The sequence below is a fragment of the Oncorhynchus keta genome, chromosome 4, assembly GCF_023373465.1.
Source record: "Oncorhynchus keta strain PuntledgeMale-10-30-2019 chromosome 4, Oket_V2, whole genome shotgun sequence".
NCBI lineage: Eukaryota > Metazoa > Chordata > Actinopteri > Salmoniformes > Salmonidae > Oncorhynchus > Oncorhynchus keta.
Window position 1 is genome coordinate 64,235,183 of NC_068424.1, and position 25,989 is coordinate 64,261,171.

At 44.8% G+C, this 25,989-nt stretch overlaps 1 protein-coding gene across 5 annotated transcripts in view; it reads right to left on the minus strand.

The window, feature by feature from the left end:
- The window catches only part of LOC118384047 (ecto-NOX disulfide-thiol exchanger 2-like), a 317,169-nt gene that overhangs the window by 14,189 nt on the left and 276,991 nt on the right, over positions 1 to 25,989 (minus strand). For all 5 annotated transcript variants that reach the window (XM_052512566.1, XM_052512574.1, XM_052512561.1 and 2 more), the window contains 5 exons: positions 25,726 to 25,938; positions 18,835 to 18,941; positions 13,089 to 13,194; positions 7,580 to 7,782; positions 4,559 to 4,699 (listed from right to left, as the gene is read on the minus strand). In XM_052512566.1, the coding sequence (XP_052368526.1) occupies positions 4,559 to 4,699; positions 7,580 to 7,782; positions 13,089 to 13,194; positions 18,835 to 18,941; positions 25,726 to 25,938 (770 nt within the window). The remainder of the gene's footprint in view (positions 1 to 4,558; positions 4,700 to 7,579; positions 7,783 to 13,088; positions 13,195 to 18,834; positions 18,942 to 25,725; positions 25,939 to 25,989) is intronic.

Consider the following 25,989-nt stretch of genomic DNA (forward strand, 5'->3'; position numbering starts at 1 on the left):
CATAACCATGAAGACCCGAGGCTGTAATAGCTGCCAAAGGCGCTTCAACAAAGTACAGAGTAAAGGGTCTGAATACTTATATAAATGTGATATCATGCAAAAATGTCTAAAAACCTGTTTTTGCTTTGTAGTGTGGGTAGTGAGTAGTGTGTAGATTGATTAAATGTATTTAAATTGATCATTAGAATAAGGCTGTAACGTAACAAAATGTGGATAAAGTAAAAAGGGCTCTGAATACTTTCTGAATGCTCTGTATGGCATACTATTAAAATGACCTGTCTCTCTCTATATAGAACATTCTATAACCTCTCGCTCTATGGGATTCTAAATTAACTGTTTGAAATCAATGTCTAGTGGGGACACTTCTTTACCACTGAGTTGATATTGAAGAATGAAACTAAATAAATAGCAATTCAAGTCTACCATATTGTAATTCCATTTCAAACCACAGGCACCTTTAAAATTAGCCAAGCTGTAAAGTGTTGACTTCCGGGTTGGAGCGAGCGGTCGCATCCGCATTTCGCTCCGCAGGTAGTATAACTTTTCATTACATTTCATTATAGTACAACGGTTTGATTTGTCTAATCTTAGCAATTTCTTCTTAGCTAGCTACATAGCCGTCTTTGTATCAAAGATAATTGCGTAATTATCGTATTTCGTCGTCCTAACGTAGTCTTCACTGCTCTGCCCAGCAGCTAGCCAGCTAGCAAACGTCCACCGATTAGCAGCACTGTAGAAACTATTATACTCAACTGAACGACTTGATTAGTGTAGTGTTAGCTAGCTACATAGCTGTCTTTGCTGTCTTCGTATCCAAGATAATTGTGTAGTCTTAGAGTGATTATCTTAATTTACCGAGGTTAGCTAGCCAGCTATTTGTCGTCCTTAACGTAGGAGACACTGCTAGCTAGCCAACAGCTAGCCAACGTCTTCCGAATAGAACTCAACAACCCGGTCGCATTCCGCTTCGCTCCACAGGTAGTATCACATTTTCATTTAATTTCATTACAGTACAACGGTTTGATTTGTTTGATCGTAGCTAGCTACATAGCTAGCTACATAGCCTTCTTTGTATCAAAGATAATTGTGTAGTCTAGAGCGATTTTCTAGGTTAGCTAGCCAGCTATTGTCGTTCTTTTAACGCAACGTAACGTAATCAACACTGCTAGCTAGCCAGCTAGCCCCGAATAGCAGCACTGTAGAAACTATTACACTCAACGGAACGACTTGATTAGTGTAGTGTCAACAACGCAGCCACTGCCAGCTAGCCTACAAAGTCAACAACGCAGCCACTGCCAGCTAGTCTACTTCAGCAGTACTGTATCATTTTAATCATCTTAGTCAATAAGATTCTTGCTACGTAAGCTTAACTTTCTGAACATTCGAGACGTGTAGTCCACTTGTCATTCCAATCTCCTTTGCATTAGCGTAGCCTCTTCTGTAGCCTGTCAACTATGTGTCTGTCTATCCCTGTTCTCTCCTCTCTGCACAGACCATACAAACGCTCCACACCGCGTGGCCGCGGCCACCCTAATCTGGTGGTCCCAGCGCGCACAACCCACGTGGAGTTCCAGGTCTCCGGTAGCCTCTGGAACTGCCGATCTGCGGCCAACAAGGCAGAGTTCATCTCAGCCTATGCCTCCCTCCAGCCCCTCGACTTCTTGGCACAGACGGAAACATGGATCACCACAGATAACACTGCCACTCCTACTGCTCTCTCTTCGTCCGCCCACGTGTTCTCGCACACCCCGAGAGCTTCTGGTCAGCGGGGTGGTGGCACCGGGATCCTCATCTCTCCCAAGTGGTCATTCTCTCTTTCTCCCCTTACCCATCTGTCTATCGACTCCTTTGAATTCCATGCTGTCACAGTTACCAGCCCTTTCAAGCTTAACATCCTTATCATTTATCGCCCTCCAGGTTCCCTCGGAGAGTTCATCAATGAGCTTGATGCCTTGATAAGCTCCTTTCCTGAGGACGGCTCACCTCTCACAGTTCTGGGCGACATTAACCTCCCCACGTCTACCTTTGACTCATTCCACTCCTCTCCTCTTTGACCTCACCCTCTCACCTTCCCCCTACTCACAAGGCAGGCAATACGCTCGACCTCATCTTTACTAGATGCTGTTCTTCCACTAACCTCATTGCAACTCCCCTCCAAGTCTCCGACCACTACCTTGTATCCTTTTCCCTCTCGCTCTCATCCAACACTTCCCACACTGCCCCTACTCGGATGGTATCGCGCCGTCCCAACCTCCGCTCTCTCTTCCCCTCAAACCTTCTCCAACCTATCTCCTGATTCTGCCTCCTCAACCCTCCTCTCCTCCCTTTCTGCATCCTTTGACTCTCTATGCCCCCTATCCTCCAGGCCGGCTCGGTCCTCCCCTCCAGCTCCGTGGCTCGACGACTCATTGCGAGCTCACAGAACAGGGCTCCGGGCAGCCGAGCGGAAATGGAGGAAAACTCGCCTCCCTGCGGACCTGGCATCCTTTCGCTCCCTCCTCTCTACATTTTCCTCTTCTGTCTCTGCTGCTAAAGCCACTTTCTACCACTCTAAATTCCAAGCTTCTGCCTCTAACCCTAGGAAGCTCTTTGCCACCTTCTCCTCCCTCCTGAATCCTCCTCCCCCCCCTCCTCCCTCTCTGCAGATGACTTCGTCAACCATTTTGAAAAGAAGGTCGACGACATCCGATCCTCGTTTGCTAAGTCAAACGACACCGCTGGTTCTGCTCACACTGCCCTACCCTGTGCTCTGACCTCTTTCTCCCCTCTCTCTCCAGATGAAATCTCGCGTCTTGTGACGGCCGGCCGCCCAACAACCTGCCCGCTTGACCCTATCCCCTCCTCTCTTCTCCAGACCATTTCCGGAGACCTTCTCCCTTACCTCACCTTGCTCATCAACTCATCCCTGACCGCTGGCTACGTCCCTTCCGTCTTCAAGAGAGCGAGAGTTGCACCCCTTCTGAAAAAACCTACACTCGATCCCTCCGATGTCAACAACTACAGACCAGTATCCCTTCTTTCTTTTCTCTCAAACTCTTGAACGTGCCGTCCTCGGCCAGCTCTCCCGCTATCTCTCTCAGAATGACCTTCTTGATCCAAATCAGTCAGGTTTCAAGACTAGTCATTCAACTGAGACTGCTCTTCTCTGTATCACGGAGGCGCTCCGCACTGCTAAAGCTAACTCTCTCTCCTCTGCTCTCATCCTTCTAGACCTATCGGCTGCCTTCGATACTGTGAACCATCAGATCCTCCTCTCCACCCTCTCCGAGTTGGGCATCTCCGGCGCGGCCCACGCTTGGATTGCGTCTTACCTGACAGGTCGTTCCTACCAGGTGGCGTGGCGAGAATCTGTCTCCTCACCACGCGCTCTCACCACTGGTGTCCCCAGGGCTCTGTTCTAGGCCCTCTCCTATTCTCGCTGTACACCAAGTCACTTGGCTCTGTCATAACCTCACATGGTCTCTCCTATCATTGCTATGCAGACGACACACAATTCATCTTCGCCTTTCCCCTTCTGATGACCAGGTGGCGAATCGCATCTCTGCATGTCTGGCAGACATATCAGTGTGGATGACGGATCACCACCTCAAGCTGAACCTCGGCAAGACGGAGCTGCTCTTCCTCCCGGGAAGGACTGCCCGTTCCATGATCTCGCCATCACGGTTGACAACTCCATTGTGTCCTCCTCCCAGAGCGCTAAGAACCTTGGCGTGATCCTGGACAACACCCTGTCGTTCTCAACTAACATCAAGGCGGTGGCCCGTTCCTGTAGGTTCATGCTCTACAACATCCGCAGAGTACGACCCTGCCTCACACAGGAAGCGGCGCAGGTCCTAATCCAGGCACTTGTCATCTCCCGTCTGGATTACTGCAACTCGCTGTTGGCTGGGCTCCCTGCCTGTGCCATTAAACCCCTACAACTCATCCAGAACGCCGCAGCCCGTCTGGTGTTCAACCTTCCCAAGTTCTCTCACGTCACCCCGCTCCTCCGCTCTCTCCACTGGCTTCCAGTTGAAGCTCGCATCCGCTACAAGACCATGGTGCTTGCCTACGGAGCTGTGAGGGGAACGGCACCTCAGTACCTCCAGGCTCTGATCAGGCCCTACACCCAAACAAGGGCACTGCATTCATCCACCTCTGGCCTGCTCGCCTCCCTACCACTGAGGAAGTACAGTTCCCGCTCAGCCCAGTCAAAACTGTTCGCTGCTCTGGCCCCCAATGGTGGAACAAACTCCTCACGGCGCCAGGACAGCGGAGTCAATCACCACCTTCCGGAGACACCTGAAACCCCACCTCTTTAAGGAATACCTAGGATAGGATAAGTAATCCTTCTCATCCCCCCTTTTAAGATTTAGATGCACTATTGTAAAGTGACTGTTCCACTGGATGTCATAAGGTGAATGCACCAATTTGTAAGTCGCTCTGGATAAGAGCGTCTGCTAAATGACTTAAATGTAAATGTAAATGTTCTTTGAATCTTGCACTATGAATGTGTTAGGGCCTGTAAAGGGCATGTGTTGTGTGTGTTACTGACCTGTGGTGTGTGTGTGTTACTGACCTGTGGTATGCGTGTTTTCTTCAGACTCTCCAGTCCTTCCTTGAGGCTCTGTACTTGGCTCTCCAGCTGCTGTTTGTCCTCCACACTCTTCTCCAACTCTGCCTCCCTCTGTTTCATTTCTTCACACATCTTCAGCAGTTGCTGCAAACACAAAGGACATACAGTGAGCCACATACAGTACGCTAACTAACCTTTAAAGGGATACTTCAAGGATACCATAAAAATGGTATCCATGAGTCCATCTGACTCTGGGGAAGTAGATAAAGATAATAATAATAGATAAAGTAGATAAAGGGCCTCATTGGTCCTTCTGTAGCTCAGTTGGTAGAGCATGGCGCTTGTAACGCCAGGGTAGTGGGTTCGCTTCCCGGGACCACCCATACGTAGAATGTATGCACACATGACTGTAAGTCGCTTTGGATAAAAGCGTCTGCTAAATGGCATATATTATTACAAAGTATCCCTTTAAGCTTCTGATACAGAGGCGGCAGATTTAAGTACAGATATTATTTTTCTTGACAGCCAATTGGTAGTTAGTCTTGTCCCACCGCTGCAACTCCCGTACGGACTCGGGAGAGGTGAATGTCGAGAGAAATGCGTCCTCTGAAAAACGACCCCGCCAAGCCGCACTGCTCGCTTAACCTGGAAGCCAGCTGCACCAATGTGCCGGAGGAGACATTGTACAGCTGGCAACCGAAGTCAGCGCGTATGCGCCTGGCCCTCCACAAGGAGTCACTAGAGCATGATGGGACAAGGACATCCCGGCCGGTCAAACCCTCCCCTAACCTCGGACGATGCTGGGACAATTGTGCGCCGCCTCATGGGTCTCCCCGCCGCGGCCGGCTGCAACACACCAGGTCTGTAGTGACGTCTCCAGCACTGCGACGTAGTGTCTTAGACCGTTAAGCCACTCAGGAGGCAACTACAGATTTCAACTAGTCTTTAGAGAGAAGACAGATAGCCCCAAATGCTAACTAACACTTAGCCACAGATGCTAACTAACCCTTAAGCGTCCGATACAGAGCGGGGCCTAAAATGAACTTTTTGGTCCACCAGCCACTGTGGCAGGGAGATACAAAAACCTATCAGACACTCAGATATTTTACAAGCCAAAATAAAAAAATGTGCTGTCAAAATTACACAAAAATAACACAAAAAAAACAGATGAGCATGTTTTTAAAACAAATGTATTACTAGTAAGAGCTAATGTGGTATATTGAATAATTACATTTTGTGAGACCTTTTTTACCAAAATGTTCCCCTGCCCCTAAGAGGTGGAATAGGCTATATAGGATTTGTAGTTCTTAATTTACCAGCGGAAATACTTTGTATACTGCTACTGCAGCATTTATTTGATTATAAATGTGATCATACTGGACTATTTTTATTCACAAATGAGAGTGAAATGCCTCCACGGTGGAGCCCTGACCACCTGCCAACGTAGTTGGTGAAATAGCCCATGTCAATACCAAAATCGACCGTAATTTGGCAGGTAGCAGATGTTTATTTCAGGGCCTGGAGAGGGGCACAGTTAGCTACAGATGATACCTAACCCAAGGCACAGTTAGCTACAAATGCGAGCTAATCCTTAAGACAGAGAAGACACAGCTACAGATTCTTGCTTACTACAGGCATATGACTCATGCTGGTTATTAACCCATCAGCTCCATAGAGGAAACCATGTTAGCCAGCGGTGCTAACCCTTAAGTTTCAGGATTTGCCATCGAGTAAGGAACTTTTAGCTTATAGCTTCTCTATGTAGGTCAGAGCCATGTAGAAGCTGAAAAGTCCTTTCTCCGTATCCATTTCTTAAAAAACTATATCACAGTCTCAGTTGGGTTTAGGCTGAAATATGCAAGTATTACATGACTCAGAAGTGGAAGAAATTCACAGAACCTGGGCAGACTCAAATCACCTGTTGATAAAATGTTATGGTAATTTGCCAGAGCCTGCCTGATATCATAATTTAGCACAGAGCAATAAGAAGTATTTGATTTTCATCTCTTCCTCCTCATTTTTATCCATTCATTGAATATTTTCATGGTAATGTTGAAACTTGCGTGTTGGAAATGTAATTACCATCTGTCTATTCATATGAGCATAACCGTTGACTACTTGAGGATATTTGATGACCCAGCAGGTGATGGAAGCAACAGATTTCCTGCCTGAGGGTTGTTTAACCAACAGTTTGTTTTCCCTGAGGGGGATATTTTATTAGAAAACCCCTCCAGCTGGTATTAGTTTGTGTACAGCATCTAGGTCAGCAGACTGATCAGATTCTAGAAGGACTCTTTTCCTGTCAAGTCTCTCTATTGTTCTTTATATCTCTCTATCAATCCTACTCTCAGAGTGCACCCCTCTTGCTCTCTCTCTCTCTCTCTATCCATCCTACTCTGAGTGCACCCCTCTTGCTCTCTCTCTCTCTATCCATCCTACTCTGAGTGCACCCCTCTTGCTCTCTCTCTCTCTATCCATCCTACTCTGAGTGCACCCCTCTTGCTCTCCCTCTCTATCCATCCTACTCTCAGAGTGCACCCTCTCTCTCTATCCATCCTACTCTGAGTGCACTCCCTCTTGCTCTCTCTCTCTATCCATCCTACTCTCAGAGTGCACCCCCTCTTGCTCTCTCTCTATCCATCCTACTCTGAGTGCACCCCTCTTGCTCTCTCTCTCTATCCATCCTACTCTCAGAGTGCACCCCTCTTGCTCTACACCTCTCTATCCCTACTCCTCTTTCTCCCTCTTTCCCAGTGTTGTGTGTGTGTGCGTATGTGTGTGTGAGATTGGGAGGGCAGTTCTCTATCCACCTCTATTAAAAAAGTAACTTTTCCTCAATACGACTGGTCACCCCAGGAAGCCAAACCAATGGATTATGAGTCTCACCAGCCAGAATCTGCAGGGGTTTAATATCTGTATGGAACCAGGAAATGAACAATTCCTGTGGAATTGATTAAAATAAATCCAAAGCAGGAACTGCTGCAAGAAGTTAACTACAGTGGGTATGTCTGGTAGAAGTAGTACCTTCTGCATTCCCTGTAGTGCCTGTTGTAGAAAGGTTAGTTGTTGCTGCCTGATGGTGTCCTCTTCACTGTGTTGTGGAGGTGTGTGTTCTTGATTTTTGCCCTGCTCCTGCTTCAGCAGCTCCACCTCGTTCCTGTAGGCGTCCAGCTGACAGCGCAGAGAGTCATTCTCTTCCTTTAGGGCCTCCACCTGGGCCACAGGGCCTACACGCACACGCACACGCACACACACACACACACACACACATAGCACATCACAACTATCATAACATTGTACTGTATAGACAGCCTTCAAATGTCTGTACTGGTGATCTGAGGACTTACTGTAATTATACTGAAGAGGCTATGAAATCCTAACTTGTCCCATTGGATAGACAGTGTGATGAGAACTACTCATTAAACCCTAACCTGTCCTATTGAACAGACAGGATAGACAGTGTGATGAGAACTACATTAAATCCTAACCTGTTCTATTGAACAGACAGGATAGACAGTGTGATGAGAACTACTCATTAAATCCTAACTTGTCCTATTGAACAGACAGGATAGACAGTGTGATGAGAACTACTCATTAAATCCTAACTTGTCCTATTGAACAGACAGGATAGACAGTGTGATGAGAACTACTCATTAAATCCTAACCTGTCCTATTGAACAGACAGGATAGACAGTGTGATGAGAAATACTAATTAAACCCTAACCTGTCCTATTGAACAGACATGAAACAGTGTGATGAGAACTACTCATTAAATCCTAACCTGTCCTATTGAACAGACAGGATAGACAGTGTGATGAGAAATACTAATTAAATCCTAACCTGTCCTATTGAACAGACATGAAACAGTGTGATGAGAACTACTCATTAAACCCTAACCTGTCCTATTGATCAAACGAGAACTACTCATTAAATCCTAACCTGTCCTATTGAACAGACATGAAACAGTGTGATGAGAACCACTCATTAAATCCTAAAATGTCCTATTGGACAGAGAGGAGACACAGTGTGATGAGAACTACTCTTCCCCTGTTCCTTTGATGGGAGAGTATGTTCTTTACAGCTGTTGGAGGGGGATGTGTGTAATGTAATGAGAGGGTGTGTTTGAGTGGCTGAGCTGGGGAGATAAGACCTGAGAGTGAGTGTGTGAGGCCCAGCATAGGGTGCGTGCGTATGTGTAACTCAACACACGGACTCCAGCTGCCTGCTTTAAATCTGGCATTATGTCTCTTTGAGCTGAGAGAGAGACCTCTGAGTCATCAACCTGCTGTGTGTGTGTATATGTGTGTGTGTGTGTGTGTGTGTGAGAGAGAGAGCCAGCAGGCGAGGAGGTTTTGGGTGAGGTGTGTATTGATCAGGGAGCCTCATCAAGATGCTGTCTGGGGTATTCGACCCTTCCACAACGTGACAGGCTTTAGTATCGACCCCCAGCACCTCAGCACAAGGCTGCTGACAGGAGAGAAGCACCAACCCATTCCCACTCTGCACTGTATTAGTATAGAAGCACCAACCCATTCCCACTCTGCACTGTATTAGTGTAGAAGGACCAACCCATTCCCACTCTGCACTGTATTAGTATAGAAGCACCAACCCATTCCCACTCTGCACTGTATTAGTATAGAAGCACCAACCCATTCCCACTCTGCACTGTATTATTATAGAAGCCACCAACCCATTCCCACTCTGCACTGTATTAGTATAGAAGAACCAACCCATTCCCACTCTGCACTGTATTAGTGTAGAAACACCAACCCATTCCCACTCTGCACTGTATTAGTATAGAAGAACCAACCCATTCCCACTCTGCACTGTATTAGTGTAGAAGCACCAACTCATTCCCACTCTGCACTGTATTAGTGTACAAGCACCAACTCATTCCCACTCTGCACTGTATTAGTATAGAAGCACCAACCCATTCCCACTCTGCACTGTATTAGTATAGAAGCACCAACCCATTCCCACTCTGCACTGTATTAGTGTAGAAGCACCAACCCATTCCCACTCTGCACTGTATTAGTATAGAAGCACCAACCCATTCCCACTCTGCACTGTATTAGTATAGAAGCACCAACCCATTCCCACTCTGCATTGTATTAGTATAGAAGAACCAACCCATTCCCACTCTGCACTGTATTAGTATAGAAGCACCAACCCATTCCCACTCTGCACTGTATTAGTATAGAAGCACCAACCCATTCCCACTCTGCACTGTATTAGTGTAGAAGGACCAACCCATTCCCACTCTGCACTGTATTAGTATAGAAGCACCAACCCATTCCCACTCTGCACTGTATTAGTATAGAAGCACCAACCCATTCCCACTCTGCACTGTATTAGTGTAGAAGCACCAACCCATTCCCACTCTGCACTGTATTAGTATAGAAACACCAACCCATTCCCACTCTGCACTGTATTAGTATAGAAGCACCAACCCATTCCCACTCTGCACTGTATTAGTATAGAAGGACCAACCCATTCCCACTCTGCACTGTATTAGTATAGAAGCACCAACCCATTCCCACTCTGCACTGTATTAGTATAGAAGCACCAACCCATTCCCACTCTGCACTGTATTAGTATAGAAGCACCAACCCATTCCCACTCTGCACTGTATTAGTATAGAAGCACCAACCCATTCCCACTCTGCACTGTGTTAGTATAGAAGCACCAACCCATTCCCACTCTGCACTGTATTAGTATAGAAGCACCAACCCATTCCCACTCTGCACTGTATTAGTATAGAAGCACCAACCCATTCCCACTCTGCACTGTATTAGTATAGAAGCACCAACCCATTCCCACTCTGCACTGTATTAGTATAGAAGCACCAACCCATTCCCACTCTGCACTGTATTAGTATAGAAGCACCAACCCATTCCCACTCTGCACTGTATTAGTATAGAAGCACCAACCCATTCCCTCTCTGCACTGTATTAGTATAGAAGCACCAACCCATTCCCACTCTGCACTGTATTAGTGTAGAAGCACCAACCCATTCCCACTCTGCACTGCATTAATGTAGAAGCACCAACCCATTCCAACTCTGCACTGTATTATTGTAGAAGCACCAACCCATTCTGCACTGTATTAGTATAGAAGCACCAACCCATTCTGCACTGTATTAGTATAGAAGCACCAACCCATTCTGCACTGTATTAGTATAGAAGCACCAACCCATTCTGCACTGTATTAGTATAGAAGCACCAACCCATTCCCACTCTGCACTGTATTAGTGTAGAAGCACCAACCCATTCCCACTCTGCACTGCATTAATGTAGAAGCACCAACCCATTCCAACTCTGCACTGTATTATTGTAGAAGCACCAACCCATTCTGCACTGTATTAGTATAAAAGCACCAACCCATTCTGCACTGTATTAGTATAGAAGCACCAACCCATTCTGCACTGTATTAGTATAGAAGCACCAACCCATTCTGCACTGTATTAGTATAGAAGCACCAACCCATTCTGCACTGTATTAGTATAGAAGCACCAACCCATTCTGCACTGTATTAGTATAGAAGCACCAACCCATTCTGCACTGTATTAGTATAGAAGCACCAACCCATTCCAACTCTGCACTGTATTAGTGTAGAAGCACCAACCCATTCTGCACTGTATTAGTATAGAAGCACCAACCCATTCTGCACTGTATTAGTATAGAAGCACCAACCCATTCTGCACTGTATTAGTATAGAAGCACCAACCCATTCTGCACTGTATTAGTATAGAAGCACCAACCCATTCTGCACTGTATTAGTATAGAAGCACCAACCCATTCCCACTCTGCACTGTATTAATGTAGAAGCACCAACCCAGAATACAGGTGTTCCTCTTCAAGCCTGCCGATAGGTTAAACAGACCACCTGTCTATGATTGAGAGCACAGAGACTAGGCTTCTTAAACAGGATTGGAGGAAGCTCCTCCCCCTGTGCTCCTGCATTACAGGAAGCCCTAGCAGGTGTGACTGAGGCTGTAAATATGATGGGGTGTCACATCAACACCTGTCTCCCTGCCACATCCTGTGCCCTTCTCCACAGCATTCCTTTCCAACATTGTGACAGCCTCCTGACAATGATTGTTAGTGTTTTCTAATAAGCAAGGTCACACATGAAAAGGTGGAAATCAAAACCTGCTTGGCTGATGATTACATTTGCATATATCTGCATAGAAATTAGGTAGGCGGTCTTAACCGGCAGAGACCACAACAATTCAAAAGCAGAAAGTAAACGACACACTTGAAAAGGAGACCTGATTGTAGCAGTTAGCCCCGCTCTCTTGGCTTCCATTCCCTTCTCTCTCTAACTGCTTCAGAGAGAAGCAGAGGGTCATCTGAATGTCCAGGTGAATATTATGGTCTGTTTCAATCTGTTTTACATCAGTAGCTCTGTTGGCTCAGCAGACATAAACAGGATGTTCTGCGTAAAGACGACCTTAATGGTACTTCACTGGTGCCCAGAACAGCACTGAAGGAGCTCTCTCTCTCCCCTGAGTTTAAGACAAGGGTTTAGCTATCTTGGAATTAAGAACATTTCCAATAAATTAATTTTCAAGAATCTAATTTCTCAACTTTTTGCATAAGGAGAAACATTTCAAGAACATTTCCAAATAACTTTTTTGAGGAATAGCAACTTTGCTTAACTTTCTTCTTAAATCTATAGTTTAGGGAAAAAAATGGCATTGAAGACATTTCTTCTTAAAAAGGTTTTGTGAATCTGGGCCCAGGAGAGCAAAAGCCTGCAGTAGCCAGCTCACTGTCTCTACCAGCTAATTACACCAGCACCATGCCAACAGACAGAAACATAAACACTTAGTTCCAGCTGTGACTGAGTATCTACCAGCCACATTGCACCCAGTCTCTTTCTTACTCTCACAAACACACACAGCCACAGACAGTCTGGAGATGGCCGTAACACAGTCTCTGCATGCAGTTACACAGTCTCCTCTGCAGCTTAATTTGTCCATTTAGAGAGTGAATGAGCTGGAGACTGTTTTCTCTCTAATGTTACGGCTCCATTCACACTGAGGCTGGAGAGGAATTCACAAAACACCTCATTAGCAACACAGAGAAGGCTGGGCTACAGATCTATTCTACAACAAAGGAGAAAAGACACCAGCCATATACCAATAGTTGTCAGAGTCCTTTCTGTCGTGTGTGTGTGTGTGTGTGTGTGTGTGTGTGTGTGTGTGTGTGTGTGTGTGTGTGTGTGTGTGTGTGTGTGTGTGTAGTGTGTAGTGTGTGTGTGTGTCTGCGCGCGTGTGGTATGTGTGTGCATGTGTGTGGTATGTGTGTGTGTGTGTGTGTGTGCATGTGTGTAGTGTGTGTGTGCATGTGTGTAGTGTGTGTGTGCATGTGTGTAGTGTGTGTGTGTGCATGTGTGTGATGTGTGTAGCGTGTGTGTGCATGTGTGTTGTATGTGTGTAGTGGGTGTGTGATGTGTGTAGTGTGTGTGTGAGCGTGTGTGTGTGTGGTATGTGTGTAGTGTGTGTGGTATGTGTGTAGTGTGTGTGTACCTGAGTCGTCAGGATCGTGTGTATCCTCCATGTCATCGTCAGACATCTCCATCTCCTCTTCTCGTCTGATCCCCATCAGCTCTTCATTTTGCATGTTTCTGATCTCCTGGAGGGCAACAACAAAACAAGGTTATCACTGGATGTTCATACTGAACACGATCCTCCTGGGTAGCCTGGCTGGAGTACGCTTTACACTGTCGCGTACGCACGCACACACCTATGGAGGAAATGCTGATCCTAGACCTGTCCCTAAGGGCAGCTTCTACCCAGAGTGATACACAGCAGGACTGATATCTCCCTCTGGTGCACTGATGACAGTAGATAGAGAGCAGCAGTCTGCCTCTACACTGATGAGACAGTAGATAGACAGCAGCAGTCTGCCTCTACACTGATGAGACAGTAGATAGAGAGCAGCAGTCTGCCTCTACACTGATGAGACAGTAGATAGACAGCAGCAGTCTGCCTCTACACTGATGAGACAGTAGATAGAGAGCAGCAGTCTGCCTCTACACTGATGAGACAGTAGATAGAGAGCAGCAGTCTGCCTCTACACTGATGAGACAGTAGATAGAGAGCAGCAGTCTGCCTCTACACTGATGAGACAGTAGATAGAGAGCAGCAGTCTGCCTCTACACGGATGAGACAGAATCATGTGGACACCTGCTCGTCGAGCATCTCGTCGAAGGAGTTGATCTGCTATAACAGCCTCCACTCTTCTGGGAAAGCTTTTCATGATGTTGGAACCTTCCTGCGGGGACTTGCTTCCATTCCATTAGTGAGGTCAGGCACTGATGTTGGTTGATTAGGCCTGGCTCGCAGTGGGTGTTCCAACTCATCCCAAAGGTGTTCGATGGGGTTGAGGTCAGGGCTCTGTGCACGGCAATAAAGTTCTTCCCCACCGATTTTGCCAAAGTTTGAAGCACAGAATCATCTAGAATGTCATTGTATGCTGTAGAATTAGCCCGAACCATGACAAAAAAACAGTCCCAGACCATTATTCCTTATCCACCAAACTTTACAGTTGGAAGTATGCATTGGGGCAGGTAGCGTGCTCCTGGCAAAACCACATTTGTCCATCGCACTGCCAGATGGTAAAGCGTGATTCATCACTCCAGATAACTTGTTTCCACTGCTCCAGAGTCCAATGTCAGCGATCTTTTGCATTGTCCTTCGCTCATGGTGATCTAAGGCTTGTGTGCGGCTGCTTTGGATAAAAGCGTCTGCTAAATGGCATATATTATTATTATATTATTATTATCTAAGGCTTGTGTGCGGCTGCAATGGAAACCCATTTCATGAAGCTCCCGACAAACAGTTATAGCTGCTGACATTGCTTCCAGAGGCCGTTTGGAACTCTGTAGTGAGTGTTGCAACCAGGGACAGACAATATTTACGGGCTATGCACGTCATCACTCAGCGGTCCCGTTTTGTGAGCTTGTGTGGCCTACCACTTCACGGCTGAGCCGTTGTTGGTCCTAGATGCTTCCATTTCACAATAACAGCAGTTACAGTTGACCGGGGAAGCTCTAGCAGGGCAGAAGTTTTACGAACTGACTTGTCCTATGATGGTGCCATGTTGAAAGTCACTGAGCTCTTCAGTAAGGCCATTCTACTGTCAATGTTTGTCAATGGAGATTGAATGGCTGTGTGCTCGATTTTATACACCTGTAGGCAATGTGTGTGGCTGAAATAGACAAATCCACTAATTTGAAGGGGTGTCCACATACTTTTGGTCATGTAGAGTAGATCTGTACCTAGGGGAAACTTCACCCTGGAGCCTCTAGCTCAGTAGGAGAAATGACCTGCTGTGTGTGGATGGGAGCTACAGTAGTGTGTATGTCAGCTAGCAGTATGTCTGGCCGGCTAGCTCGGCAGTGCTGTTCTCGGCTAATGAGGCGAGTATATTCGAAAGACAGACAGCTCTGTGTTCTGCCAACACACACACATACACACAAAAAATGCATTCACAACTCTGGGCGAGGGAATCATTATTTCACACCAACAAACAAAAAGCTTTAAGTAAACAACCATCTGTCTGGTGTCTATAACACGTTGAGCTGCTGGCCAATCAAAGATGTCAAACAGGTAGTCAGAAACCAGCACACCCATCTGCCCAGTGAGATAAGAATCGGCAGCTGTTAGACTTTGATCCTGCCTCTGTGAGTCGCAGCTACGAGACTATCCAGCTAACTGCTACCTGACAAGACTCACTGTTTGGTGTGTCTACCAGCCAGCAGCACTAACAGTGAAGGTAGCATCAGAGTCTAGCTACACTGGTAGGGGATACTAGGTGAAGGTTCAAGATTGAGCTGAACTCCTTCATGCATGTATGCTGGTTCTTACCTTTGTCTGTAATGGAGTAGACAGAGACAGACAGAGACAGAGAAAGACAGAGCATCTGGATTCAGTCGGATGACAGGTTGTCCCTACTCTCTCCAGCTAATGCCCTAAAGGAGTAAAACTGATAGAGAATAATAGATTATAACAGGATGTTGAAGGAATTAAGCCCTCATGGAATTAACTTAACTAATTATTAACTTGGGTTGTAAAATATAGGGGGTTGTATTATTTAGTTCTACTTCCAATCCATCATCCCCCTGTTGTATAGTGGAGATGGAGTTTGTATTCTCTAGTTAGCCCTCGGTTATTCCATCTATTCCCCCTGGTGTCTAGCCAGTCCAGGACTATTATCAAGGTCCATTTCCTTAATCACAGTGGACTGGAGCTGAAGGTACCCACCTTTTCTATTTATACTGTATACTGTCCATGCTCACCATTATATGCTTTGCTCGTTCTGATATTTCCTAATTATTTTCTTCTTGGGATTTGTGTGTATTGTTAGGTATTACAACACTGTTGGAGCTAGAACCGTAAGCATTTCACTGCACCTGCGATAATGTCGGCAAAATGTGTACGCAACCAATAGAAATCTATTTTATTAAAAGTTAATGTGTCTGTGCAATGCGTAGAAAAACTGACTGCAACCCAAATGGCATGCTGTTCTCTATATAGTGCACTACTTTTTACCAGAGGGATGCAGCCTGAGATGGATGTGTTCTTAGGGTTGATGGCTAGATGGCCAAATGGATGGATTGATGGATTAGAACAGGTAAATGGATAAATGAAAGGATGGTTGGTAGAAGATGGGTGTTGTGATTATGTGTCAGACAGATAGTGAAACCCCTGCAGTCTTTCAGTCCTGCTGTTCTGTGCATTCTGTCTGATGACTACAGAACAGACCCGTCAAGAAAGATACTGCTGTAGGGTTGCAAAATTCCAAGGTTTTCAAGAAATCCTAGTTGGAAGATTTCTGGAATCAGGATGGAATAAGCAGGAAATCGGGAAACCTTCATAACCAGGATTTCTGTCAATAAGAGTGTGCTAATTTTCCTTAAGGTCTAAGAGTCAGATTGGTCCTGCTGACCACAGAGATGATTTTTGACTGTAGAAAATACGTATTTTCTGATCGTTGAAATCAGGTTAATTTTAGGTTCTGAATTAAAGTTGAAAAGACGTAATTTATAGAATCAATATCCGAACCACATCAAGGCCGGTCCGAACCACATCAAATCTGAACCAAACATAGACGTCTATGATTGATTCAGATTTGGTCCGGACAGGACTAAAAAACAACATCCCGTGGATGTGGAAATCAAGGCCGGTCCAAAAGGCATCGGCCCGTGCTTACTGAGGTGGAACCTACAGTGTCGCCTGAAATAAAATGTTAGAAATACCCATCCATGTGGTACGCCCACAGTTTGCAAAACACCCTTAAAAAGACGGCCGGTCCGGAAAGGACCAAAACAAGACGCCAAAAAGACATCTGCGTCGGTCTGTGCTCACTGGGGTGTAGTCTACAGTGTCGGCGATTTCATGAATATCCTTCCATCCATTCGGTTTGGTCCACGCATTTGTGCGTAGGCTAAACCACCCATTTAAGTCCATTCCCTAATTTTTCATGGCTCTGAAATGCAGTAATGACATTATGCTTTAATTATTGTGAATGGCTCATGTTTTACTCTGGCTATATGTGCTACACAATTTATTTTAGATAGGTTTTTAGGACAGAACGTTGGTAGAGCGCCACAGCGATACGTCTCTCCAACAGCACCCTGGAGAGGAGTGTTGGAAATGGACAAACAACATATTTCGCTGCCCTGCCTTTGACAAAGTGGCCACTGCTTATCACAGGGCAGCATCAGTGCTCACCTAAAAAGCCCATATGCCACTGGTTGTGAGAAATTGTCATTGTTTTGGGGCAGAATTACAAGGTTTTGTGTGTTTTTGTTGGTGCATCTTGGTCAGTTTAGCTCAGAAAATGCAGCTCGTCAATCTGCCGCCTAATCCTGCCTAATGAGCTGGCCTGCCCTGTTTGCAGACGTGTGCAACCCTGCAATAACAAACTTGACGTAAGACCGCCATTTTAAGTAGCTAATTGCGTATGTACGTAAGGTATAAATTATGCTTTAGTTGTAATTTTCGCTTAGTGAGGAGTGACGTCACTAGTCTACACACACCAACTCACACCTACCTTTAGAGAAGAGTCCCTAGTCTGAGATCAAGAAATACCAAACATACCTGCTATATCTCAGAGTGAGTCCATCACGATGTACACACACCCAAGCACACAGCTACCAACCCATTACAATTTATACAATCAGTTACACATTGATATGACTCTGTACAAATACAAATTCTTCTCACTTTACAGAATGCCTTTCACAAGCAAACTGCATGAAGAGTTTATAATGAATGTGTTCCACTAGTTTGTAATCTCCAGCACTAGGATCTGCAAAGGAAAGATAAACCATCTCCAGCCTGGGATCCATGGTGACTGTTTCAGTGTTGCTATGAGACAGAGATTAGGCAGTTAATTACATACCAAATCTGCTTTTTTACACACTAACGCCCTCAGAGATTTGTACCCAGATCAAACTTACCCGTTTGGCCTTAAAATGACAGCAGCGCCACACTTGAGCACCCTCCATTAAAGAGGAAAACATGTTTGAGGTAATTAATGCAGCGGTTGTTGGACAGGAAGTACTGAACAAAATAGAGAACAAATCTTACCAGGTTTCATTAGCTAATACCTGTGTATCTCAACATGGAGCATGACCTTGATTTTACACCAAACAAAAACTGAAAGTTGGTTATTTGCTCTCTATTGGAAGAAAGCACAGTCAGTAATAACAGATAGAGAGTATACATGTATGATGAAGTGATCTGCACAGAGACCAGTCCAGGGTACTGTGGTTGACTTAAAGGGTGAGTTACCTGTTTCTGGCAGTGAGACTGAGCACTCACCGGGCTGGAGTGGCCGGGACCTGGACCTGACCGGAGCACCCACTCTGGGACTGAACTAAGTAGAGAGCCTGGGTGTAGCCTAGCATTCAGCCTAGCTATAGCATTTACTTGACCTCTTAGGCTAGTACTTAATGTTGATGTTCTACCATCTCAGTAGCTTGATACTACTAGAGGAATACAACAAGGCTCCCTTTTCCCATTTATACTAAGGTCAGTTTTAGGAACATGCTGAGTGTAGTTTTAAAGCTGGTGTTAACTTTAACACTGTTTAACACAAATCATCCTGCCAAGACAACACCATGAATTCCACAAAAAGTAGTTAGAATCCGGAATACTGGAGATGGGGATGCTCACATAAAGGACACAATAATATGTAGACTATACTGCACTTCACCAAATGAATAGAAGACGTGAATAATTGTAGAAAAAGTAAAGGACCAACCTCTGCTTGCTTGCGCCACATGTCCAGGTTCTTGCGTTGAGCTTTGGAGAAATGGTCCCATGCCTTTTGTTTGGAAGCAGCGTGGAATACAGACACAATCTGCTCAACTGTGGCGGGGGATGCAGGGAGAGAGGGGGCGGGTGGGAAGGAGCAGAGGAGTGAGAAAGTGGAATCAGGTAGGAAGGCACTTCACTGTATGTTAATGTTGTGTTTTCAATGTTCTATTCTGCTCTATAGTACAGTCTGTTCTGGGTCAGTGTCTAGAGTGGGGGAGGTGGGATGGGGTGGAGAAGGAACCCACCATATCTCAAGGTGACCACAGAGCACCTGTCCTAAAACACAAGACGGTGCTGAAAGCTACAGGAGGACCAGACCGCAACCAGCAGGCTCCTGCTCCCCTCTCACCCCCCCAGACAATGGGAAGGCACACACAAACACACCACCTCCTCCTATCCTCCACAGGGACATAGACTCTCAAGAGAGCCTGACAGTAGAACAAGGGAATTCTCTAAGAGTGATGACAGAGAGAGGGACAGAGAGAGGCCATCTTATAAAGAGATCAAAGTATCTACCTCTAACTGAAACCCTCCTTTCCTTTCAAACATCTCCTGTTTTTAATGACCACAACATTTCTCACCTTCATCGACTCTCAGATGCTTTGAATGCCATAATCAAAGGCTGCCTTTGTGTAAAGAGTGTAGAGTTCAGACCTAATGAAGGAAAAGCCTGTTTCTATCTGAGAGTGGGGCTACGTGTCAAATTAGATCCTATTCTCTATATAGTGCCCATAGGGCTCTGGTCTAAAGTACAGTAGTGCACTATATAGGGAGCAGGGTGCCATTTGGGACCGACTTGGCTCTCCTCACTGTGGGTTAGATAGGAGTGCTGATCTTAATGTCACTGTATATCTTTAGAGAGGAGGTATCTCGAACGACCACTCAATAATAAAGACCCTGAAATCTAATCAGATTTGAAAGAGGTAATCTAGAGTCTTGGGGATGAGAGAGATGGTGGGTGGTCTAATCCCTGAGGAAGAGAAGAGCGAGATTATTAAAGAGTGAGAGGGTGAGCAACTATGATTCAGAGCTCAAGGTTGGAGGAGAGCTGCTGGAACACACCTCTGTTCATCACTCCATCCTAACCACACCTGCGATTGACAGCTAGACTTCGTCTTAACCACCCCCAGATTAGTTACCAAAACACTTGTGTGTGTGAACCCAGAGCAGGGAGAAAGGATTCAATAGACAAAAGATTGTGAGACTGCTAACTTTTCATAATTAGTGTGTGTGTGTGTGTGTGTGCGTCAGAATGACCCGTTTACCTACCTGTTGATATAATGCAGCATCACATAATCACAGATTGTCCAGACAGAGTACTCACACATAACACAGCGATATAAAACTATTCAACAACTCATAATGTAATGTGCGGCTGTGAAAAAGCCTGTGAAAATATGGATGTGGCTTTTGTTGACAGAACGACAGTGTGAACCTGTCTCCCGGGACACCTTTTGTTGACAGAACGACAGTGTGAACCTGTCTCCCGGGACACCTTTTGTTGACAGAACGACAGTGTGAACCAGTCTCCCTGGACACCAACCTCTGTGTTTACATTTGTATGTGTGGAACTGCAGAGAAAGACAAACTCATGAATACAACTAAGTGTTTGTGTGGATTGTTGTGATGGAGGATGGTGGCCTTTAAAAGACAACGATAAACAGAGCGAGAGAGATGGGGAGAGAGAGAGAGATAGAGAGGGGGGGACCCACTTTGCTCTTTCCAATATTTGTATTACTGTATAAACAGGAACTGATTATGTGGTATATCCCAATATCCATACTAACACAGTACTCAGTATGCACACGACTGTAAGTGGTGTATCACCAAAGATATCTGAACTCACACATGCTCTTAGCATTGGCAGTTGTGAATCAGGTCAGCTCTACATTTCCCCTTTTGGCTTTTCAATCATCAATATGACTAAATTAATTTCTTCCTTCAGTTCCAGTTGTTTTCATGTAGAGAGGTGTTACTTACTTTGATTCTATGGCTGAGTGGGTTCCTTCAGATGAGCTGTCCACAGACCAATACAGGCTAAAGTTAACCAGAGGAGTTTGTGGGGAGCTAACCTCTAACTGGTGCTTTAACCAGGTAACACAACCATTGGGGAACCTATCACATTGGACTATTTCTACATACAGCCCAATATACTGTTCTTATGGGGCCAAAAACAAACTTACCTTCTGTATCATCAAAAAACATTGACCCTAAATACTAGTTCAACACACAAGATGTATACAATAGCAAGTGTATCAAGTGGTTAAAGAGTTGTTCAATCATAGGTGTTTCTTTGTTGTGTGTGTTATCTGTGGCATTTGTTGTGTCCGTCTGTCTGGCGATTGTGTTGGTGTCAATTAGTGTCACAAAATATTGTCAGCCAGTGATTGTCAAGCAAATAACTGGTTGGTCTCACAGTAATTCGCCGTTAATTAACAAACACATTTCGCATCTCCTGGATTCCACACAACCTACAAGCCACAAATGCATATCTTTGGAACATGTACTTTTAAAAAGACTAATACATCTATGTAATATAGCCTACACCTTCACAATAAGTCTATTTCAGAAAAACAGAATAGAATATCATGAGTTGTCCTTGTGTTAGATCCTGATTTGGCTATGCCAAATGGCTGTGGGCTACACTAGTTCATTTAGCAGACAAGATTTGCTTAGAATTCTGTGGCATTATTTTATATTTTATAATACGAAGACAATTGAACAAAGCTGAATATAATAGAAAGGATATTTTCTCCAAATGATTTGAGGGAGCGCAACATGCTGCTATTCTGTGTTGAGCGTTGAACTAAATAAATAGGTACTCCTATATGCTTAATTTAGAGTTATTAATGTAACTTTAGTTCTACAAACGTTGGGCTACATGTTTAGATTTTTAATACATTGTAAGGCTGCATGATGCGACTAATGATGATTTGAGTCGCTTGAAAGCCATGAGCTCTGCTTTCTTTTTTTGCGCAGGACGTACACACTTCATCAGTCTCTCATTCACAATTTGACAAGCACTTAATAATGCATCAAATTTCACGGCGGCATCCCCTATGTGTGGCCGTAATGCACCCTAAAAAAATCTATGTCTTTTGCGGCCAGTGGCTGTTCTGCCCTTGGCCGGGAGTGCTGCGTTGTGCCCTTCTACCCGAGTGCTGCGTACTCGCAAGGCTCTCCATCACGTGATTGGGTGTTTATCTTAAAATGTTCATGTGTAAATTTAAAAAACAAGAAAATGGTGCTGTCTGGTCTGCTTAATATAAGGATGATATGATTTACTATTTTACTTTTGATACTAAAGTATATTTCAACAATTCCACTTACTTTTGATAAAGTATAATTTAAACCAAATACTTTTACTCAAGTAGAATTTACTGGGTGACTTAAACTTTTTTCATTTTCTATTAACCTGTTGAAGCTATGGGGGCGCTATTTCATTATTGGATAAAATAAATGTGCCCGTTTTAAGCGCAATATTTTGTCACAAAAAGATGCTCGACTATGCATATAATTGACAGCTTTGGAAAGAAAACACTGACGTTTCCAAAACTGCAAAGATATCTGTGAGTGCCACAGAACTGATGCTACAGGCGAAACCAAGATGAAACTTCAAACAGGAAATGAGCAGAATTTGAGGCTCCGTTTTCCATTGTCTCCTTATATGGCTGTGAATGCGCCCTGAACGAGCCTACACGTTCTGCCGTTTGCCCAAGGTGTCTGCAGCATTGTGACGTATTTGTAGGCATATCATTGGAAGATTGGCCATAAGAGACTACATTTACCAGGTGTCCGCCCGGTGTCCTTTGTCGAAATTGCTGCGTAATCTCCAAGCTGCACGCATTCATCCATGTGATTCAGGGGAGAGAGGAGACTTCCACGAAGATATATCATCAAAGAGATATGTGAAAAACACCTTGAGGATTGATTCTAAACAACGTTTACCATGTTTCAGTCGATATTATGGAGTTAATTTGGAAAAAAGTTCAGCGTTTTGATGACTGAATTTTCGTTTTTTTTTGGTAGCCAAACGTGACGCAGAAAACGGAGCTATTTCTCCTAAACAAATCATCTTTCAGGAAAAACTGAACATTTGCTATCTAACTGAGTCTCCTCATTGAAAACATCCGAAGTTCTTCAAAGGTAAATTATTTTATTTGAATGCTTTTCTGGTTTTTGTGAAAATGTTGCCTGCTGAATGCTAACGCTAAATGCTACGCTAGCTATCAATACTGTTACACAAATGCTTGTTTTGCTATGGTTGAGAAGCATATTCTGAAAATCTGAGATGAGTGTTGTTAACAAAAGGCTAAGCTTGAGAGCTAGCATATTGATTTCATTTCATTTGCGATTTTCATGAATAGTTAACGTTGTGTTATGCTAATGAGCTTGCGAATAGAATTACACTCCTGGATACAGGTTTTTTTCATAGCTAAACGCGATGAACAAAACGGAGCGATTTCTCCTAAACAAATAATCTTTCAGGAAAAACTGAACATTTGCTATCTAACTGAGAGTCTCCTCATTGAAAACATCCAAAGTTCTTCAAAGGTAAATTATTTTATTTGAATGCTTTTCTGGTTTTTGTGAAAATGTTGCCTGCTAAATGCTAACGCTAAATGCTACGCTAGCTATCAATACTGTTACACAAATGCTTGTTTTGCTAAGGTTGAGAAGCATATTTTGAAAATCTGAGATGACAGTGTTGTTAACAAAAGGCTAAGCTTGAGAGCTAGCATATTGATTTAATTTCATTTGCGATTTTCATGAATAGTTAACGTTGCGTTATGGTAATGGAATTGAGGCTGTAGTCACGATCCCGGATCCGGGATGGCTCGACGCAAGAAGTTAAGCTATCTTCACTTTTCCTGAAGTATGACAATTGGGTACTTTTTCCACCACTGTCCTGTTGTAAAGATAAGCAATGTGCTTAATATTAGGAAAGTTGAGAAATATAGTAGGCCTAGCCTATAGAAAGCTGATGGGATCCTCTTTTTAAGAGGCAATCACTCTGTATTCTCACTCAATTGCATAGCCTATAGAAATGTTGCACAACATGAGCTCATTGGCTCTCATGAAGTGTTTGATTAGATTTTCAATTACATTGATGTCAGAGTGATTAGTGGGACAATATAGTGCTGAGTACCAGGCAGTTAGCAAGTAGGCTACTAAGGACCATCGGCAGCATCAGAAGCTTGGAGAAGCCTAATTACCGTGACTAAACAATCACGGGGCATTTGACTGCCTTCACGACTTGTGACCGCTGGTGTGGCGATAATACGGTCACCGCAACAGCCCTAGCATCAATCATATTCAAGTGTCATTGAAGCTGAGTTTTCATGAATCCTACAATAGAAAGAGTACTTAGTACATAAAAGGTATGTGCTATCAATATTTCACAAAGGCCCAATGACAGGTCATTGCCATTCAATTATCACTTGAGTGACTTCAAATTGTCCTTTTGCAAGGTAGCGCCACCCATCACAGATTTCCTGCAAACTCAGACGTTTATCTCTCTATTCCCCACAGGTGTATGTGAGTATATGACAGCTGTGTTATATCTTGATTCTTAGTGTCAGGCACTTCACAGCTGTGAGATACAGAGAGGCTGCCACAGCACAAGTTGAAGCAGGTTAATAAAACTATGTTTTTTCCCTTTGGAAAAATGAACAGGAGGTAAAGCTGAAAAGCTGACAGACAAGAGTTACCAACATGCCCCTGGGTATTTCCGGCCTCAAGCTAAACAGAGAGGCAACATGACACAGGAGTTCCCTAGTTGGAACTCAACATGGGAATAGGAATGGGATATGCACTGGGACTTTGTGGATGATGTTATGTGAATGTCTCTGGCAGACCCTGGTACTATGTGAATGTCTCTGGCAGACCCTGGTACTATGTGAATGTCTCTGGCAGACCCTGGTACTATGTGAATGTCTCTGGCAGACCCTGGTACTATGTGAATGTCTCTGGCAGACCCTGGTACTATGTGAATGTCTCTGGCAGACCCTGGTACTATGTGAATGTCTCTGGCAGACCCTGGTACTATCGGAATGTCTCTGGCAGACCCTGGTACTATGTGAATGTCTCTGGCAGACCCTGGTACTATGTGAATGTCTCTGGCAGACCCTGGTAATATCGGAATGTCTCTGGCAGACCCTGGTAATATCGGAATGTCTCTGGCAGACCCTGGTACTATCGGAATGTCTCTACCTGACCCAGGTAGTCTAATAGTTCTGACTGATCCAGGGTCAGCTTTACAGGGGTCTACAGTGAGATCAGCACCAGTACCTAAAAGCCTCATTAGTGAATCGGCTGACAGTTGCTCTCCTCAGACAGGTGTTAATTACTATGAGAGACAGAGACAGGAAGAAAGAGAAGAAAGATGGGAGATGGAGAGAGAAAAGTGGCCACTCTGGGCCTAATGATGATGGGCTAAGAGAGGTAGCTAACAGCTCCCTAAATAACCTGTTCAATGTTATTGCTGCCATCCCTGGCCTTTACCAGGCAAACTGCCCCAAATCGACTCCTACAAAGAGTCATCCCATAGAGTGGGTCTTCAGAAGTGCTATCCTCTGTTTGTGTGCAGCCATGCATGTGTGTGAGTGTGTTTGCAGAAAAGACCATCTCTGTTCCATGTCACTGGGTATTTGATCCATCATGTATGGAGCACTGACCTGGAACTTGTGAACTTGTGACATGAAAATCACTTGAAGGTTGAGAACGTTTAGAGGGACAATGTGACGTTGCTTCAAAGGGAATGCCACAAGTGGTTTTATGTTGACCTTTACCCTGTTGTGGGTCCTGTGTGTGTGTCAGCCTGGTGTGTACTCACATTGTGCCAGGATGCCAGACAGGGCGGTCTTGAACTTGTCCTTGGCCACCTCCAACTCCTTCTCGTGGGCGGCCTTCTGACTCATCAGCTGGCGGATGTGGCTGTTGGACGACTGGATCATTGAGTAGAAGTTGTTGGCGTTACGACGGTTCACCTCACCGCGTTCAACCCAGGTCAGCAGCACGTGCACCGCCGCCCCAAACGCTGCCTCATCTGAGGAGAGGGTTAAGGTAAGACTTAAGGTTAAGGTCAGTGGTTTGTTTG